Source organism: Leucoraja erinacea, chromosome 18 (genome assembly GCF_028641065.1).
Source record: "Leucoraja erinacea ecotype New England chromosome 18, Leri_hhj_1, whole genome shotgun sequence".
In the NCBI taxonomy this organism is placed as follows: Eukaryota; Metazoa; Chordata; class Chondrichthyes; order Rajiformes; family Rajidae; genus Leucoraja; species Leucoraja erinaceus.
Genome location: NC_073394.1, coordinates 40437350 through 40458307, shown reverse-complemented (window position 1 = coordinate 40458307; position 20958 = coordinate 40437350). Strand labels below are relative to the sequence as shown.

General features: G+C 48.7%; 1 protein-coding gene across 2 annotated transcripts in view; it reads left to right on the top strand.

Annotated features, from left to right (window-relative positions):
- The first annotated feature begins 61 nt into the window (after nucleotides 1–61).
- Nucleotides 62–20958, top strand: part of ric3a (RIC3 acetylcholine receptor chaperone a) — a 46683-nt gene continuing 25786 nt past the window's right edge. The window contains exons 1-2 of one of the 2 annotated variants that reach the window (XM_055649901.1): nucleotides 62–179; nucleotides 20215–20432. In XM_055649901.1, the coding sequence (XP_055505876.1) occupies nucleotides 20250–20432 (183 nt within the window). In that variant the 5' untranslated portion in view covers nucleotides 62–179; nucleotides 20215–20249. Of the gene's footprint in view, nucleotides 180–1617; nucleotides 1679–20214; nucleotides 20433–20958 lie in introns of those variants that run through there. The other variant, XM_055649900.1, reaches the window with a different exon arrangement.

Below are 20958 nucleotides of genomic sequence, written 5' to 3'. Positions count from 1 at the left end.
GGCTCCCGGGAGAAAGGCCGGCTTATGCTTCCGGTTCATTATTTATAGGCGGCGCCGCCGGAAGTGGCTGCGGGTCACGTGGCGGCAGGAGAAAATCCCGCCCCCTGGTCGGTGGGACGAGTACGCGCACGCGCCCGGCGCGCTCCCGGGAGGCTGGCGAGCGAGCGCGCGCCCGCAGGGTAAGGACCGGCTCCGGGGCCGGGGGTTGGGAGGGAGGGGGTGGGATAAACCCTTCATCCCCGACCCCCATCACACTGTCTGTCCCACCGGCCGCTCCCCGCTCATCCCCGCAACCCGCTCATCCTCTCCCCACGCCACCATCCCCCCACCTCTGTGAGTCCCCCGCACTACCATCTCCACCCCTCCCCTATCATCCTCTCTCTCCACACCAACCCTAACCATTCACCTTCACCCCACCCAACCATCCTCTCACAATAGACAATAGGTGCAGGAATAGGCCATTCGGCCCTTCGAGCCAGCACCGCCATTCATGGCCAAAGATCATGGCTGATCATCCCCTCACCTCCACCTATCCCCTCCCTCAGGACCACTCTTTTCACTGCCCCTCATCCCCATGCTCTCACCCGACAACCCCTCACCATCCACTCCCCTCATCATTCTACCATTCCTCCTCCGCCTCTCACCCTTCCAGTCCCTCTGATCACCATCACTCCCAGCCGCACACTCCCTCACTTCACCGCTCCCGTCCCCCATCACCTGACCCGTCCCCTCCACATCAACCCCCATCAACACTCTCCTTCATCACTTCATCTCACCCCCTCCACACGACCCCCCACCGCCATCAACTCCCTGCTTCATCAGTCCCACCATCCCCAATCCCCCTTCACCCCAGATCATCTCCTTCATGCCCTGACTTCCTCATCCCCTCTTCACCCCCAGTTACCCCTCTCACCGCTCCCCTCCATCCCTTCATCACATGGAGACATAGACAATAGGTGCAGGAGTAGGCCACGTGGCCCTTTAGAGCCAACACCGCCATTCAATATGATCATGGCTGATCATCCACAACAGTACCTTGTTCCTGCTTTCTCCCCATATCCCTAGATTCTGTTAGCCTTAAGAATAAGGGGTAAGCCATTTAGAACGGAGATGAGGAAACACTTTTCCACACAGAGAGTTGTGAGTGTGGAATTTTCTGCCTCAGAGGGCAGTGAAGGCCAGTTCTCTGGATATTTTCAAGAGAGAACTAGATAGGGCTCTTAAAGATAGCGGAGTCAGGAGATATGAGGAGAAGGCAGGAACGGGGTACTGATTGGGGATGATCAGCCATGATCACATTGAATGGCGGTGCTGGCTCGAAGGGCCAAATGGCCTACTCCTGCACCTATTGTCTATTCTCACGAATACATCACATCCCTAACCCCCCCCCCCCCCCCCCCCCACCCTTCATCCCCCCCATCCACTCCTGACCCCTCCTTTCCCCTGGTCACCTTCCATCACCCTGCCTTAATACACACCCTCCCATCCATCCCCTCCCTTTTTTCTACCCAGTCCTGCCTTGCCCTGATCTCACCTCTACTCTGCACCTTCAATAAAAGTTTATTTTTACCATCTTCATGTTTTGCTTAGTTTTCAATGGTTTTTCTCTACCCCTAGAGCCTGCAAACTGCCCTTCACTCGAATGTAGACCTGTGTTTGGCATTTGATCTAACAGTTTGTAAGTTAATCTATGGACATGGGGGTCTTCCACGAGTTAATATAATGTTGAGCCTTGTAGGAAATTTGCAAGGTAAACTATTAAAACTGTCCTCAAATGATGTTGACATTATTTGACATTTATTAAACTAATTGATTAGGTATTTGCAAATTTACCTAATGCTATACCTTAAATTTTAAGAGAAGCCATTTTATAAATTGGAATGATGTGTACAAAACGAAAACTTCCATGGATCTCTTTATACTGTTAATGTTGACCACTGTGTTTGGGAAAATGACCAAGTATCTATTTCTGAATTCTAAACTCATTAAGTGAGGATCACAATGGAAACAATGGCAGTAAGACTTTCGAGCCTGCCCAGCCCTTTAATGTGATCATGGTAATACTTCTTCCTGGGGCAGAGAATCCAACCTCTAATGGAGAGGTTTCCATTAATTGCCCCTTGAGGGATTGGGTGGCAGGGTGGCACAGCGGTAGAGCTGCTGCTTGCAGTGGAAGAGACCCGGGTTCCATCCTGACTACAGGTGCTGTCTGTACGGAGTTTGTACGTTCTCCCTGTGACCTGCGTGGATTTTCTTCGAAATCTCCAGTTTCCACACTCCAAAGACATAGAAGTTTGTAGGTTAATTGGCTTGGTATAATTGTAAATTGTTCCTAATGTGTGCAGGATAGCATTAGTGTGCGAGGATTGCTGGTCGGCGTGGACTCGGTGGGCCGGCGGGTCTGTTTCCATGCTGTATCTCTGAACTAAACTAAACTAATGAGGTGCTCCTGATTGAGACGCCCCTGCTCTTTCAATGGTGTGGTTGTAATAGCCCAATCTAGGCTGCGGTAAGCATTCATCATCTCCCCATGTCTCACCCTATCGGAATGCAGAGGCCCAATCTCACTGATATGAAACGTTCAGCAGGCAGACTGGCCGAGGTATACGTTTTGCCTCAAATACCTTAGATGGGTTTGAATACCAAGATACTAGCAGTCCCCCTTTTTCAACCGCTGATACCCCAGAGCTTCTAAGAATGTAAAAAAAACAAACAGATCTTAAGTAGCTTTTAAATATCACTAAACATTTTAAAATGTTCCTTCATGTTAACCACAAAGGAATTAAGATAAATTCTTAAAAAATACAAAATCAACTTTAACACATCTACAAGCACACACTAATTAAAATACAAAAGAAATAATTTAAAATTATAATTTGCCTTCCCTTTTGCTGAAGCCCAGTAAATAGTGTTAAATCAGGGTTGTCTTGGATCGTGTGACAGATATTGTCCAGTGTTGGATACAAAGAGATTTTTCTTCTTCAATGCGAGGTGCAGGGAACTATGTGGAAGTTCAACCTGTGAAGCCCAGGGCCTAATGTCCCACAAATGGCCAAATGCTAGCAGTTATGTTCAAATGTGTTAGTACTCATAGAGAAAAAGGACACAAAGTGCTGCAGTAATTCAGCAGGCCAGACAGCATCTCTAAAGAACATGGATTGGTGACATTTCGGGTCGGGATCCATCTTCAGATTGATTGTGGTTGGGGCTGGGAAGGGGGAAGTTGGAAGAGAGGAAGGGTGGGACATGGTCTGGCAAGTAATAGGTGGATGCAGGTGAGGGTTTTTTTTGATAGCTGGATGGTTGGACAAAGGCCAGAGATGAAAAGATAAAAGGAGCGAGATAAGGTTGGAAGAGGTGCAAATTATGAAGCCAGAGGAAGGAATAGAAGAAGCAGAGGGGACAAACGGGTGTATCCAGGTTAGTTAATTGGAGAATTCAAGAATGTTGGGTTGTAAATTACCTAAACAGAATATCACAAGGCTGTTCCTCCAGTTTGCATCTGGCTTTCATGAAATAACAGACAGGTTCAAGTTGTAAGTTATTGAAAACATTGATATTCGCAGTATTGTGAAATAGGTAACATTATTGTACAATTGCATAGTGCCCATTCTGCTGCTGTTAAGGTGATCTTGAACAAAACACAATGCTGGAGCAACTCAGCGAGTCAAGAGACATTGGTGAAGGGAATGGACATCTGACGTTTCAGGCTGGGACCCTCCTTTATATTCAGCAATAAAAAGAAAGTGCTAGAGGAACAGTTTATTTGGCTCCTTTTAAATGTGATCTTGTTAGTTTGCACATCTAAAATGACCACTTTGCTTAGAAGCGGCAGAGAAAGTAATACGTAACAGAAAGCACCCAAGCAGGAGTGAAGAAGGAACAAAAATAGTATCTTGTGCATGAAAACTTGCATCGAGGCAATGGAGCAAAATGAATAGAAACATAGAAACATAGAAATTAGGTGCAGGAGTAGGCCATTCGGCCCTTCGAGCCTGCACCGCCATTCAATATGATCATGGCTGATCATCCAACTCAGTATCCCGTACCTGCCTTCTCTCCATACCCCCTGATCCCCTTAGCCACAAGGGCCACATCTAACTCCCTCTTAAATATAGCCAATGAACTGGCCTCAACTACCCTCTGTGGCAGAGAGTTCCAGAGATTCACCACTCTCTGCGTGAAAAAAGTTCTTCTCATCTCGGTTTTTAAAGGATTTCCCCTTTATCCTTAAGCTGTGACCCCTTGTCCTGGACTTCCCTAACATCGGGAACAATCTTCCTGCATCTAGCCTGTCCAACCCCTTAAGAATTTTGTAAGTTTCTATAAGATCCCCTCTCAATCTTCTAAATTCTAGAGAGTATAAACCAAGTCTATCCAGTCTTTCTTCATAAGACAGTCCTGACATCCCAGGAATCAGTCTGGTGAACCGTCTCTGCACTCCCTCTATGGCAATAATGTCCTTCCTCAGAATCAAAGCATTTCATAGCCGACACCTTAGGCTGAGTCAGTAAAGCTCCTTTCTCCATCCATTATTCAAGTGCAACCTCGCAGTGTTTCTTGGGGCTTGTACTGAGACAGGGCAGGATCAGATTCAGATTCAGATTCAGATTCAATTTTAATTGTCATTGTCAGTGTACAGTACAGAGACAACGAAATGCATTTAGCATCTCCCTTGAAGAGCGACATAGCAAACGATTTGAATAAAAAATAAATAATAAGTGTCCGGGGGGGGGGGGGGGGGGGGGGGGGGGGGGGGGTGATTGGCAGTCACCGAGGTACGTTGTTTAGTAGAGTGACAGCCGCCGGAAAGAAGCTGTTCCTCGACCTGCTGGTTCGGCAACGGAGAGACCTGTAGCGCCTCCCGGATGGTAGGAGGGTAAACAGTCCATGGTTGGGGTGAGAGCAGTCCTTGGCGATGCTGAGCGCCCTCCGCAGACAGCGCTTGCTTTGGACAGACTCAATGGAGGGGAGCGTGGAACCGGTGATGCGTTGGGCAATTTTCACCACCCTCTGCAGTGCCTTCCGGTCGGAGACAGAGCAGTTGCCATACCATACTGTGATGCAGTTGGTAAGGATGCTCTCGATGGTGCAGCGGTAGAAGTTCACCAGGATCTGAGGAGACAGATGGACCTTCTTCAGTCTCCTCAGGAAGAAGAGACGCTGATGAGCCTTGATCAGAGTAGAGGTATTGTGGGTCCAAGAGAGGTCATCGGAGATGTTGACTCCCAGGAACCTGAAGCTAGAAACACGTTCCACCTCCGTCCCGTTAATGTGGATGGGGGTGTGCGTGCCACCTCTGGACTTCCTGAAGTCTACAATGAGCTCCTTGGTCTTCTTGGAGTTAAGGGCCAGGTTGTTGTCAGCGCACCATGCTGCTAAGTGCTGGACCTCCTCCCTGTAGGCCAGCTCATCGTTGTTGATGATGAGGCCAATCACCGTTGTATCATCTGCATACTTGATGATGGTGTTAGTACCATGTACAGGTGTGCAGTCATAGGTGAAGAGGGAGTAGAGGAGGGGGCTCAGCACACAGCCCTGAGGAACGCCGGTGTTCAGGGTGAGGGTTGAAGAGGTGTGCTTGTCTAACCTCACAGACTGGGGTCTGTTGGTTAGAAAGTCCAGTATCCAGTTGCAGAGGGAGGGGTCGATGCCCAGGTTACCGAGTTTGGTGATCAGTTTTGATGGAATAATGGTGTTGAATGCTGAGCTGTAATCGATGAACAGCATTCTTACATAAGTGTCTCTGTTGTCAAGGTGGGAGAGGGCGGAGTGAAGTGCCGTTGAGATGGCATCCTCCGTACTCCTGTTCTTGCGGTAGGCAAACTGATAGGGATCCAGTGTGGGGGGTAGGCAGCTTTTGAGGTGTGCCAGGACCAGCCTCTCGAAGCACTTGGTGATGATGGGGGTAAGTGCAACTGGGCGGAAGTCGTTGAGGCTTGCCGCAGTGGAGTGTTTTGGCACTGGCACGATGGAGGTGGCTTTAAGGCAAGTGGGGACAACTGCTTGGGCAAGTGACAGGTTGAAGATGTCAGTCCAGACGTCTGTCAGCTGCGCAGCACAGGCACTGAGCACGCGCCCGGGGATGCCGTCAGGGCCAGCAGCCTTACGTGCATTAGTCCTACTCAGTGCCACGTACACGTCGTAGGGGGTGAGTGTGAGGGGTTGGTGATCGGCAGGTAGCACAGCCTTGATGGCTGTCTCTAGATTGTCCCTGTCGAAGCGGCCATAGAAGTGGTTAAGCTCCTCAAGGAAGGAGGCGTCGCTGGATGTGGGGGTGATGTTGGAGGGTCTGTAGTCCGTGATGGCCTGGATGCCTTGCCACATGCGTCGGGGGTCGGAGTTGTTGTTGAAGTGCTCCTCAATCCTGAGCTTATGGCAGTGCTTGGCCTTCCTGATGCCCCTCTTCAGGTTAGCCCTGGATGAACTGTAGGCTCGAGCATCGCCTGACCTGAAAGCGGTGTCCCGTGCTTTCAGCAGTAGCCTGACCTCGCTGTTCATCCATGGCTTCTGATTCGGGTATATGGTCACCTGTTTGAGGGAGGTGACACTATTGATGGTGGAGTTTATAAAGTCCAGAACAGAGGATGTATAGGAATCAATGTCCGTGTGAGAGTCAAGGGTGGCCTGGGCTGCAAACGCCTTCCAGTCAGTGTTTCCAAAACACTGCTGAAGTGTGAAGTCCGCTTCCTCTGACCAGACTTTAACTGTCCTTACAGTTGGTTTAACCCGTCTGATGAGTGGGGAGTACTTAGGGAGCAGGAACAATGAGACGTGATCAGACTGACCAAGGTGGGGGAGGGGGATGGCTTTGTAAGCTTCAGCCATGTTGGTGTAGACTTTGTCCAGTGTCTTGTCTACTCTAGTGGGGAAGGATACATGTTGGTGGAATTTGGGGAGTACAGTCTTCAGGTTGGAGTGATTGAAGTCACCCGCAACAATGAAGGCTGCCTCAGGGTTGTGAGTCTGTTGTTTGCTAATGGCAGTATGCAGCTCTTTCATTGCAAGCTTGGCATTAGCATCAGGAGGGATATAGGCTGCAGTCACAACAGTGGAGGTGAACTCTCTGGGCAGATAGAACGGTCTGCATCTAACCAAGAGGAATTCAAGGTTAGCTGAGCAGTGACTCTCGATGATGGTGGAGTCCGTGCACCATGCTTTGTTTACATAAATGCACAGACCCCCCCCCTCTGGTCTTACCAGAGTCTGATGTCCTGTCCGCTCGGAGTAAATGACGCCCCGATAGCTGGATGGCGCTGTCAGGAACGTCAGTGTTGAGCCAAGTTTCAGTGAAGATCAAGATGTTGCAGTCCTTGATCCGGTTGTGGGAGGTGATACTTAGCCGGAGTTCATCCATTTTGTTTGCCAGTGAGCGCACGTTGGCGAAGAAAAGGCTAGGAATCGCTGCCCTGTGTGGGGGCTAGCTCTAACCTGGCCTTTAACCCCCCCTCTGCGTCCCCGGCGGTGTTTTCGTACCCGTCGCCGTCTGTTGGTGCTTCTGGTGGGCCGAGCTGGCTTGGTGCGCGCTGGTGTTCTGCCGCTCCGTTGCTCCGCGTCTGCGTTACTCCGCAGGCGGTCTTCAGCCCCGCGGCTCTGCTGATGGTCTCCAGCCCCGGGGCTTACCTGGCGTTCTCCAGCTCCACGGGTCAGGTGGTGGTCTCCAGCTCCACGGGTCGGGTGGCGTTCAGCTCCACGGGTCGGGTGGTGGTCTCCAGCTCCACGGGTCGGGTGGTGGTCTCCAGCTCCACGGGTCGGGTGGTGGTCTCCAGCTCCACGGGTCGGGTGGTGGTCTCCAGCTCCACGGGTCGGGTGGCGGTCTCCAGCTCCCCGGGTCGGGTGGCGGTCTCCAGCTCCACGGGTCGGGTGGCGTTCTCCAGCTCCACGGGTCGGGTGGCGGTCTCCAGCTCCACGGGTCGGGTGGTGGTCTCCAGCTCCACGGGTCGGGTGGTGGTCTCCAGCTCCACGGGTCGGGTGGTGGTCTCCAGCTCCACGGGTCGGGTGGTGGTCTCCAGCTCCACGGGTCGGGTGGTGGTCTCCAGCTCCACGGGTCGGGTGGTGGTCTCCAGCTCCACGGCGTTCTCCAGCTCCGCGGGTTCTCCAGTTCCACGGGTCGGGTGGCGTTCTCCAGCTCTGGGACTCACCTGGCGTTCTCCAGCTCCGCGGGACGGTTGGGCTCCGGGGATCGGGTGAGTACCGGGAGTCGGGCCAGGACCGGGGGTCGGGTCAGGGCTGGGGATCCGGTGAGGGCCGGGCGTCGGGCGTGGGCCGGGAGTCGGGCGTGGGCCGGGAGTCGGGCGAGGACCGGGGGTCGGGTCAGGGCCGGGGATCGGGCGAGAACCGGGAGTCGGGCGCGGGCCGGGAGTCGGGCGAGGACCGGGGATCCGGTGAGGGACGGGGATCCGGTGAGGGCCGGGAGTCGGGCGTGGGCCAGGGGTCGGACGAGGACCGGGGATCCGGTGAGGACTGGGGGTCGGGTCAGGGCTGGGGATCGGGCGAGAACCGGGAGTCGAGCGAGGGCCGGGAGTCGGGCGTGGGCCGGGGATCCGGTAAGGACCGAGGGTCGAGCGTGGGCCGGGAGTCGGGCGAGGACCGGGGGTCGGGTCAGGGCCGGGGATCGGGCGAGAACCGGGAGTCGGGCGTGGGCCGGGGATCCGGTGAGGACCGAGGGTCGGTTGGGCTCCGCGGGTCGGATGGCGGTCTCCAACCCCGCGACTCACCTGGCGGTCTCCAGTCGGGTGCTCTGTTGCTCTGATGAGCTCAGTCGGAAGAGGGAGATTGTCCAAAAAGTTGTTGCAGCCGCAGGAACCGGTCCAGAAGTTCCTGTCGGCTGTACGAGATGAATACAAGACTGCTCCGAGTGAGCAGCCTTGAAGCAGGTAAGGGGAAGCAAATGGGATAAGGGGGAAACAGGTGCATAGGGGTGGCACTTGGAGGTCAGTGCCCCCATTTATGGTCTTGAGAGAGATAACAGGTTCGACAACCCAGTGTAGATCAATGGTATATGGGGTGGAGTGCTCCAAGTGCACACAGATTTATGGATATCAACGTCTAACCGTGAGTGGAGATTGAGGCAGGGCTACTACAGGTTACTTCTCAAACTGTCTGGTCCCATTTCTGGTGCAAAGTGAAATTGTTATTCTCAGATATCAATCTGGGGAAAAACATCAATTTCAATTGGAAAGAAGCAATTGAATTTCTAAGCTTCTGTCTTTTTTTTAAAGTCACAAATTTATTTTACCAAAACCATGCTCAGTATCGTCTTGCTCTTGTTAAATATACAAGGTATCTAAATTAAATCATAGTGATGATCTGCTTGCAGTCCGGTTTTGATAAATGGGTAATATCTCCAGTGGAGAATTTCATTTGCTGGCCTGAATAAAGTAATTTAGAAACCATCAAAAATGTCAGATGTCTTCTGATTGCAGCTTACTCTCCCTTTAACCTCTGTAGTCTGCTGCAGCAATTGCAAAGCACAAACAGAAAATGCCATAATTTCAATTTCTCAGATTATTCAGAATCTCCTGCACCAGAGAGTGGTGCGGTGGTTATACACATCTTCCATAGTTTGATGTGAACTTTACATTGTAATAAGTAGCAGAGTTCCTCAGAGTGCCAAGTGAAAGGAAAGTCTACATACTGAAATTGATTCCAATAGATATCAATAAAACCCATTATTTGAAAATGAATCACAATTTAAGATAGCACAAAATGCTTACTTGGTTTAACAAAATCTCAAAATAAATTGTCTGTATAATGCATCGATTGAAACATTATGCTTCAGATGGAAGTAGAACTTTACAATGAAGGAGTCAGTAATAGAAGGTCTAAATAATCCATAAGTAATCCGTATTCATAAGGCCGGCAGTGGTAGAGTTGCTGCCTTATAGCATCAGCAGGCCCGTACGAAGCTTTCCAAAAAAGGGGGGTGGCATGACAGGATTACAAAAAACTTTAATGTGAAATAGTGTGCGCGCTGCGCGCATCACGAGCGCGAAGCGTGAAGTCCCTTGATACCGGGGTCAGGGCCCTCAGGGGTTTTAGATGCTCTCTGATGCATTCTGAGCCTTATTTTGGAGCATTTTTGCACCAAATTTATGACCAATATTTCAGAAATTAACAGGAATCTGAGAGGTAGCTTTTTCACACAAAGGGTGCTGGGTGTATGGAAAGAGCTGCCAGAGGAGGGAGCTAAGGCTGGGACTATCCTAATGTTTAAGAGACATTTGGACACGTACATGGATAGGACAGGTTTAGATGGATATATGGGCCAAACACGTGTGAGTGGGACTAGTTTAGATGGGACATGTTGGTCGGTGTGGGCAAGTTGGGCTGAAGGGCCTGTTTCCACACTGCATCATTCTATGACTAAAAAGTTAAGAAGAAAAATGAATGTAGATAAGTAGAGCAGATTTGAAAGAGGAGTGAAATGTAAAGGCAGAGAGAGGTTTATGGGTGGAAGGGAACATAGGAAAGGAGGGGGGAGAGTGGGCTTGGACAGATGGGTGAAGGGAAAATAGACACAAGTGTTGGAGTAACTCAGTGAGTCAGGCAGCATCTTCGGAGAATATGAATAGGCGACGTTTCACAGAGTGCTTGAGTAACTCAGGGTTCAGGCAGCATCTCTGGAGAACATGGATAGATGACATGTCACAGAGTACTGGAGTAACTCAGTAAGTCAGGCAGCATCTCTGGAGAACATGGATAGTGACTGGAGTGCTGAAGTAACTCAGTGAGTCAGGCAGCATCTCTGGAGATTATATTTCGGGTCAAGACCGTTCTTCAGTAATATTCATGATGTGGCATGCATAGACATTCCTGAATGGTACATAGACCATTGTGAGCTACTTTGTTACGGTGCTTGCCCTCTCCTATAACGTCTCTGCTGCCTTGGGTGATGCAGGACAGGACACAAGCTTTGGGACATGGTGTGAAGCTGTTGCAGTCTGTCCCAGCCTGGTAAAAACCTGGATGGAGTGGATGTGGAGAGGATGTTTCCACTAGTGGGAGAGTCTAGGACCAGTGGCCACAGCCTCGGAATTAAAAGACATTCCTTTAGGAAGGAGATGAGCAGGAATTTCTTAAGTCAGAGGGTGGTGAACTGTGGAATTCATTGCCACACTCAGCTGTGGAGGTCAAGTCACTGGACATTTTTCAGGAGGAGATTGATAGATTCTTGATTGATACGGGTGTCAGAGGTAATGGGGAGAAGGCAAGAAAGATAGATAGAGACATAGAGTGTGGAAACAGGCCCTTCGGCCCAGCATGTCCCATCTGCACTCGTCCCACCTGCCTACGTTTGATCCATATCCCTCCGAACCTGTCCTATCCATGTACCTGTCTAACTGTTTCTTAAATGTTGCGATAGTCCCCGCCTCAACTACCTCCTCTGGCAGCTTGTTCCATACACCTACCACCCTTTGTGTGAAAAACATACCCCTCAGATTCCTATTAAATCTTTTGCCGTTCACCTTAAATTTATGTCCTCTGCTCCTCGATTCACCTACTCTGGGCAAAAGACTCAACCATATCTATTCAAATCATAATTTTATACACCGCTATTAGATCATCCCTCATCATCCTGTGCTCCATGAAATAGAGTCCCAGCCTACTCAACCTCTCCCTATAGCTCTGGCCCTCTAGTGCTGGCAACATCCTCGTAAATCTTCACTGTACCCTTTCCATTTTGATGACATCTTTCCTATAACATGGTGCCCAGAACTGAATACAATACTCTGAATGCGGCCTCACCACCTTCTTATGCAACTGCAACATGACCTCCCAACCTCCATACTCAGCCTGACCCTCTGAGTTACTCCAGCACTCTGTGAAACGTCACAGAACAGGGCAAGATTAGCAAGTTTACTGATGATACAAATGTGAGTGGTTTTGCATATAGTGAAGATGGTTGTGAAAGATTGCAGCAGGATCTGGATCAATTAGCCAGGTGGGCAGAGGAATAGTTGATGGTTGCATGGTTCCTTGAAGGTCGTGTCGCAGATATATCAGGTGGTCAAAACGTATTTTGGCACTTTGGCCTTCATCAGTCAGAGTATTGAGTATAGAAGTTGTGAGGTCATGTTGCAGTTGTATAAGACGTTGGTGAGACCGCATTTAGAATATTGTGTTCAGTTCTGGGCACCATGTTATAGGAAAGATGTCAAATTGAAAAGAGTACAGAGATCACCATCCTGGATCAGTCCAATCAGGGTTGTGTCGTCCGCAAACTTGAGAAGCTTGACAGAGGTGTCTGTGGAGGTGCAGTCATAGGTGTGGCGAGAGTAGAGGAGAGGGGAGAGTACGCATCTTGCGGTGCTCCTATGCTGAGCGTTTGCGGGTCCGAGATATGCTTTCCCGTCTCACATGCTGCTTCCTGTCAGTCAGGAAGCTGGTGATCCACTGACAGAGGGGTTCAGGCACAGTCAACTCAGAAAGTTTGGAGCGTAGTAGCTCTGGCACAATGGTGTTGAATGCAGAGCTAAAATCAACAAACAAAATCCTCGCATAGGTCCCCTGGCAGTCTAGGTGCTGGAGGATGAAGTGTAGGCCCAGATTGACTGCATCATCCACAGATCTATTGGCCCAATATGCAAAATGCAGAGGGTCCAGCAGAGGGATTGTGATATTTTTCAGCTTGGCCAGCACAAGCCTTTCAACGGTCTCCATGACTACAGAGGTCAGTGCGACAAGCCTGTAGTCATTAAGACCAGTAATCCTTACCGTTTTGGGTACAGGGACAATAGTGGAGACTTTGAAGCAGGCAGGGACAGTGCGTCTTTGCAGGGTCTGGTTAAAAATGAGTAATTGGGTGTGAAGTGTTGATGGGGGTGGGAAAGAGTCCACTCTTTTCATTACTGGAGTCTTGCCTTAAGTAGGTGTGAAATGGTGAATGGGAAGGAGAGGGTGCAGGGTCCATTCTTTGCAGACTGGGTCCGGCTGTGTTTGGGGAGGGCGGGAGGGGGTTAGGGAGGGGGAACCAGGGTTACGTTTCTGATATTCAAACCTGCAGTAAAACTCATTCAGGTAGTTCGTCAGCTGACGATTGTCCAAACAGCGGGGGGCTTTCCTCTTATAGCCGGTGATTTCTTGCATGCCCTTCCAAACTGAAGAAGAGACACTAGCTGAGAACTTGCTCCTCAACTTCTCAGAGTAGCTCCAATTCCTCTTCTCAGCTCTATATCGATTAGGCTATCTTTTAACTCTTTAACGATTAGGTTATTGTCTTGATGCATATTTGCCCCCACCCCTCCCCCCACGATCTCGTAATGGAAATGTTACATCTGTATATAATGATCCCATTAAAATGTATATTTACGTCACAAACTATGGAATTCATATTTTTCAGTATGACCTTCAAGGAAAAGAAAGCAGTTCCAATTGTTTGATATTATTTGATATTGTTCAAAATTATTCATATGGAGGATAAAATATAATAGCTCTAAAACCTACCTTAATTTTGCAATCTCACTAAAGATAATCCCCCTTTCCCTCTTCCCTCCCCCATCTCTTTCCCCCCTCCCTTCCCGTCTCTCTCTCCCCGTCCCACATCCCCCCCTCTTTCTGGCGGGGGGACGAAGATGAAGGTGGCGTGGGCCCAGCGTGGGGCGGCATGCGCCCAGCGGGGGTGGCGTGGGCAGCGGGGGTGGCGTGGGCCCAGTGGGGGTCAGCGGGGGGTGGGCGTGAGCCCAATGGGGGTCAGCGGGTGTGGCGTGGGCCCAGGGGGGGGGGGGGGGGAGTGGGCCCAGCGGGGGTCAGCGGGGGTGGCGGGGGGTCCAGCGGGTGTGGGGCCCAGCGGTGGTGGCTTGGGCCCAGTGGGGGTGGCGTGGGCCCAGCGGGGGTGGTGTGGGCCCAGCGGTGGTGGCTTGGGCCCAGTGGGGGTGGCGTGGGCCCAGCGGGGGTGGCTTGGGCCCAGCGGGGGTGGCTTGGGCCCAGCGGGGGTGGCTTGGGCCCAGCGGGGGTGGCTTGGGCCCAGCGTGGGTGGCTTGGGCCCAGCGGGGGTGGCGTGGGCCCAGCGTGGGTGACGTGGGCCCAGTGGTGATGGCGTGGTGGGAAGATGGCTTGGGCCCCGGCGGCGGGGGGAGGCGAGGGGAGCGGGCCCCGCCGCAGCGGCGTCTGCTGTTGGGGTTACAGCCCCTGGGTTCAGATTCAGCCATTCCTGCCCGGCGACGGGAGGATGGTCTCCTGGTCGCCAGGCAAGCCGTTGGTGAGTCTCCGACGCCACAGATGGAAATGCTGGACTGGGCGGGCGGACATCGCACCCCCCCCCCCCCCACCCCAAGGACCCGGAGAAATGGTCACTCCCTTATCCCGCGGTTTTCCAGTTTTTCCCGATTTGTTTTTTTGGGGGGGGGGGAGGTTTTCTTACTCTGGGGGAAAAAAGGAGGTGCGGTCGTACCCAACGCACCCCCCCTTCGGACGGCCATGATCAGGGACCCGGGTTTGATCCTGACCTTGGAAGCTGTTAGTACAGAGTTTGTATGTTCTCCCCCCTGTGACATTGTGGGTTTTCTCTAGGTGCTTCGGTTTCATCCCAAACTCCAAAGACATACAGGTTTGTAAGTTAATTAACTTCTGTAAATAGTCCCTACAGTGCAGGATAGTGCTAGTGTATGGAGTGAACATTGGGCGGCGCAGACTCAGTGGGCCGAAGAGCCTGTTTCCACACTGTATCTAAAATCTAAAGTAAAGTGTAAATAAATGATGCACTGTTTAATGTGAAAAAAACAGAGTGCCGGAGTAACTCAGCGGGTCAGGCAGCTGTTGTTTCAGTATGATGTTTCAGATTGGGAGTCTTCTTCAGTCTGAAGGAGGGTCCTGACCCAAAACATCACCTATCCCTGTCTTCCTCAGATGCTGCCTGACCTGTTGGGTTCTTCCAACGCTTTGTATTTTTCTTAGGATTATGGCATCTTCAATTCCTTGTGTCTCCGGGCTTGCTTCTTAGTTTGATTGGTATGTGGGAGAGGCTGGTTTGGGGGAAGAAATGATTAGAGCTCGAGTCTTTGTCAAGCGATGCAGGGGTAGGCTGAGTGTGGGAAGAAGAACTGGAGCATGAGTCTTTGGTCACCTGAGATGAGGAGCAGGGTTAGGATGAATGGGGAAAGCTGCATTAGGGATGGTACTGAGGCAGGAGATAGCGGAGGATCAGGGCAGCAAATGGAATAAGGAGGATGAATGTGCACAGGAGTGGCAGCTAAGAGCAGTGCCTCCTTTTGGGGTCTTGACGGAGATCAAAGGTTCAGGAGCCCAGGATAGATCAATGGTATATGGGGTGATGCTCAAGTGGTCACGGTAGTCTAAAGGGCCTGTCCCACTTATGTGTCCATGGCACGCAAATAACGCAACCTCACGGTCGCGTTGAGGCGCACGGGCATCGTATGGCCGCGCGGGGCCGGTCCCACTGAGAAGCACGGAGGGGTATGCAGTTATGCGCGACATCGCGCGGGGCTCCGGAAATTTTTGTAGCAAACAAAATCTTCGCTCACCAACAGCCTGTCGCGGAACTGACGGCCAAAGTGGGACAGGCCCAAGACCCTGGCGCGACGCAACGTCTCACCTTCAACAGCAGCAGAAGCAGGCAAACGATCGCCGAACACGGCCTGGGGCTCACGGCCGTTGCGGTCCGGATCCGCCCCCACTTCTACTCCCAGAGCGGGGCCAAGAAAATTGAAGATAGACACAAAATGCTGGAGTAACTCAGCAGGACCGGCAGCATCTCTGAAGAGAAGGAATGGGTGACGTTTTAGGTTTCAGACTGAAGAAGGCTCTCGACACGAAACATCACCCATTGCTTCTCTCCAGAGATGCTGCCGGTCCCGCTGAGTTACTCCGGCATTTTGCGTCCATCTTCAAATGACGTCACGCGCTCCTGACGGCTGTGTGTACGCATGAAATCGCGAGCGACCTTCGCGGGACCGTCGCGGCTCAACTTGACCACGAGGTCGTGTAATTTGCGTGCCAAGGACACGTAAGTGGGACAGGCCCTTAAGACATCAACAATGCTCCCAGTGCACACAGATTCAGGGATAGCAACGTCACTAACAGTGAGTGGAGATTGAGGCAGGGCTACGGGTTACTCACTCCACAAACTGTCTGGTCCTATTTCTGGAGCAAAGCAAAATTGTTGTTCTCAGATATCAATCTGGGGGAAAAATCATTTTCAAATGCATAACATTTAAAAAACCCCCTGTCTTTTTTTTTAAGTTACAAATTTCATTTAACAAAACCATGTTCAGTATCATCTTTCTCTTGTTAAATATACCGTACAAGGTATCTAAATTAAATCATAGTGATGATCTGCTTGCAGTCCGGTTTTGATAAATGGGTAATATCTCCAGTGGAGAATTTCATTTGCTGGCCTGAATAAAGTAATTTAGAAACCATCAAAAATGTCAGATGTCTTCTGATTGCAGCTTACTCTCCCTTTAACCTCTGTAGTCTGCTGCAGCAATTGCAAAGCACAAACAGAAAATGCCACAATTTCAATTTCTCAGATTATTCAGAATCTCCTGCACCAGAGAGTGGTGCGGTGATTACACACATTTTCAGTTCTGATGTGAACTTTACATTACAATAAGTGGCAGAGTTCCTCAGAGCACCGTGTGCAAGGAAAGTCTACATTATGTTCCTGCAGTCGTCATTTGATGAAGCCATATTTGGAAAATTAATCACAATTTAAGACTCTGCAAAATATTTACTTGGTTAAACATAATTACAAAATAAATTGTCTGTTGTAATGCATCAATTAAAACATTGTTTCAAATGGAAGTAGAACTTTACAATTAAGGAGTCAGTAAGAATTAGGCTTCCAAAGAATCCATGATTATAAGTAAACCTGATGCAAAAGCATACACACGTACACAGACACGCATGTGTTCCATCAACAGGATTTAATTGCATGGAATTAGGAGATGGTGAGGTTTCAATATCACATTAACAACATTTATACAGCAATATGGAATTGCACCATGATTCTTGCCTGGAATATTGTACAGTGTTGCTTAAACCAGTTAGAATTTCTTTGCAAATACAAAAGCATTCAATATTAGATGTAAAGAGAACAATGAACACTCTCAGGTAAACTTGCATCTCACTCCTTGGCCTTTACCGAATACTCCAACGTAATCAAAGTCCTAGAAATCTGAAATGTGACTTCCTGACTCTTCTACTCAGTGCCCCAACCAGAGAAGGCAAACATACCATACGCCTTCTTTCCCACTTCATCTTCTTGTGCTGCCACTTTCAGGAAGCTATGCACTTGGTCCTTAACATCCTTCTGTACATCAATGCTATTGGCAAAATGCTCTTAATTAGATAGAGTTAGCGCACTTATATTCATCTGTGAGCTGTTCCTGAGTTTATTACTGGTGAGGATGTTCGTTTCCAATAATGATCTTAATTTCATTTGCAAACACAGAGTTGAACGACCCGCTCCATTTTCTCTAGTTGGCCAGTCAGCAGCAAGAGATGGTCTATCACAGCTGCTGCTGAAAGAGATGGCTTGAAGGAGTAGTTTGTCTCCGCAGGTTGCGAGAACACGTGTGCCTATTCATTGAATTATTGTGCACACATTATGAGCAATTTTGTAAATTGCTCATAATATAATCTCACTTACTTTGGAGCACAGTTGCAATCACTGCCAGTGAAAGTCCTGCTTAGTGAGCCTGACCAAATGCAGATACAATTCACCCTGCCAGGGTCTCATATCCTCATGCAATTACTTTGTTCCGAATTTAGTTTAGTTAAGTTTATTGTCATGTGTACCGAGGTATGGTGAAAAGCTGTTTTGTTGTGTGCTATCTAGTCACCGAGAAGACTACACATGATTACAATCAAGCGTCCACAGTTTACAGATACAGGATGAAAGGAATAATACTTAGTGCAAGATAATGTCCACAATTAATAGAGAATATTATTACAAGGACAGAGGGAAAATTTAACACATGTTTACATTCTTTGGCTGCGCTCAACTTACTTTTAGCCAGTAGATTCACAGGGAACAATAGCTTAGTTGGTAGAGCTGCTGCCTCACGGCGCCAGAGACCTGGTTTTGATCCTGACCTTGGGTGCTGTCTGTGTGGAGTTTGCACATTCCATCTGTGTCCGCGTGGGTTTCCTCCGGGTGTTCTGGTTTCCTCTCACATCCCAAAGATGTGCGGGTTTCTTGGCCTCTGTAAATTGCCCCTAATGTGTAGGGAGTGGATGACAAGGTGGGATAACTGAGAACTAGTATGAACGTGTGATTGCCATGCGTGCTCAGTTGAGAGAAGCGGGACTCACGTTCCACTATATCTGGTCTCCGGCTCCTCAAATGTCATCCTCACAAGAGGGCAGACATTGTTCACATTTGGCCCCTCAGTCTGATGCCGCATGTACCTAGCCCATGAACGGCAATCATGCAGTTCCAACCTTATAAACGCACCTCACTTCATTTTAATATTTCGAATAATTTTTTAGTTTAATGTTTGTTATGTTTTTTGAAAAATGCGTACTTTTTAATTTGATTTAATTATTTAAACAATTATTAAATGTCTTTGACAGTGGCATGCTGACAAAGGGAAACTTGCCCGGAGTATCCAACAACTTAGTCACAGTACTCAACCCTGTACCCCTGCAGAGGAGTGGTAGGTCAGCTCTCAGTAGCAGGAACAGGTCCGGGTGGGCACCAAGTTCAGAAGGCACTCCAGATACAGGACCATCTGACCCATTCTTTTTTTAAACTGTGCTGGAAATGTATCCCCATAAAGCCTTAAGGAGTTAAATAAGTTTCAAGTCTTGGTAATTTGTTGAGAGATACGTCTGTTGAAACAATTAACCCAAGTGCTAAAGGTTTCTGGTTCAGTTTAAATTCATGAAATTGACTGGAAATTGTAAATGCAAACATTCAGACAGGGAAATTGCCCTTTCGAAATGCATTGATTTTTTAAAAGTAGTTATTTTTTGTTGACTTTCAATTTTAAAAACACAGTCAAGTTCTCATTTGCCTTGCAGCTAACCAATAACTTCCAATTACCTGTTTCCACATAATGGAATAAATTACAGTGCAAAATTATTGCCTATTTTAAACAGCCGTAAGATGGGTAATGCCCCTGTGATGGAAGAATTGGCAGAAATGTAGCCAATTGTAAAGAATGATTAGCCTATTTGTCGCTGATGAACAAAAAGGCAGAAAACTTATCAAATGCAATTTACATTATTTAAAATATCCCTCTCTTGGGTACTTATGCAGATTAATGCCATGAATTCTGAGTGACATTTTATAATACCTTCACATCTGGTAATAAAAGAGTAGACACACTAGATTAACATTAGCAATAGTTATTTATACAAATGGTAACCCAGCAACCGCAGACAGAATAGCCAAGGTTGAGTTAAATTGCGCTCTGATTCACCAGGTTCACAAATTAGGAATAAGACAAGTTGAAAAGCTTCAATTCTCCGCATGACAGAGCAGATTCTCTCCTCAGAGTTTTCTCCAACTGTTGAATCTCAAAAATGACCAAAAAGATGATGAAGATCAAATAAGGTAATTGTCTTTCATACCACAGGCTACATGTTTAAGGATACATCTTACAGATAGGTTTTTGCTCTGCAACAATGTGGTACAAGGAACAATAAGAATCTGTGTCAGATATTTCTTCCTGGTCATCATGAAAACTTGCCCTGGCTTGGGCAAGTATGAGTAAGTGAAGCTACCCATCATAATTTCTTGTCATGCATGGCAAACCAAAGCAAGGACTTCCACAGACGATTCCTCCTTCTGTTTTCTCCTATTTCAAGAACATTTTGTATTCGACCGGAAATGTTTCTAATTGTGCTTTCTCCTGAACCCTTTGTGATTTTTTTTGTTCACATCTTTGGGCATTTCTGCTGCCTCTGGAAGGACACATGTTAGTTTGCTACAGCTGGGGAATTCTTAATCACGCAGACAATTATTTAAACTTCGTGGTTAGTCTATACTCTGCGATTTACTGACCTGCACTCCAGTTACTGCTTAGATGCCGTGATCCTAGACTTTCCCATTACCAACCACTCATCCATCTCACAGCTTCTGTGATTCCACAGCCTAGAGTGTAGAGTCTTGCCAAATGAGGCACAATTGATGAAAAGATAGAGATTGGTTAGCAAATGTGAAAACGTATGTATTAAACAAACTGAAACTTGCCAATGCAAATCAAACTCAAAATGATTTCATTAATATTTTTGTGTTTTTTTCAGTAAGACCCAGTCGACCTCCCAATACACAGAAGCCAATGGTTTCAAGGGCCAAGCCGCCATGGCCGGCACATCCTCACCCGCCCAAGTCCCATCTGGCCGATTCCATTGCCAAAGCAAAGGGTGGAAATGGTGGTGGGGGCAACAAAAGTTTCATGGCTCAGATCATACCAGTGTATGGATTTGGATTGCTTATGTACATTCTGTACATCCTCTTTAAGGTACTGTAACTATCTACTGAAATACTTCAGGGAAAGTCTATTGGAAATAGCTGTAATTGAGATTCTGATATTCTTATTTCTTGCATTGTGGGATCTCCTGGTAACATCAACGATTCAAATGGGAGAAAAGTTCAAAAGTGGGAGGAAACATGTAACTAATGATGATCCCGAAATATGAGTCTAGGAAGACAAATGTAGGTCCCATACAATCCGAGACAAGTGAATTTATAATGGGAAACAAAGAAATGGCAGAACAGTTGAACGAGTACTTTGGTTCTGTCTTCACTAAGGAAGACAGAAACAATCTCCCAGAAATACTAGGGGACCGAGGATCTAGTGGTAGGGAGGAACTGAAGGGAATCCACATTAGTCAGGAAATGGTGTTAGGTAAACTGTTGGGACTGACGGCAGATAAATCCCCAGGGTCCAATGGTCTGCATCCCACAGTACTCAAGGCGGCAGCCCTAGAAATCTTGACTGCATTGGTGATCATTTTCCAATGTTCTCTCGACTCTGGATCAGTTCC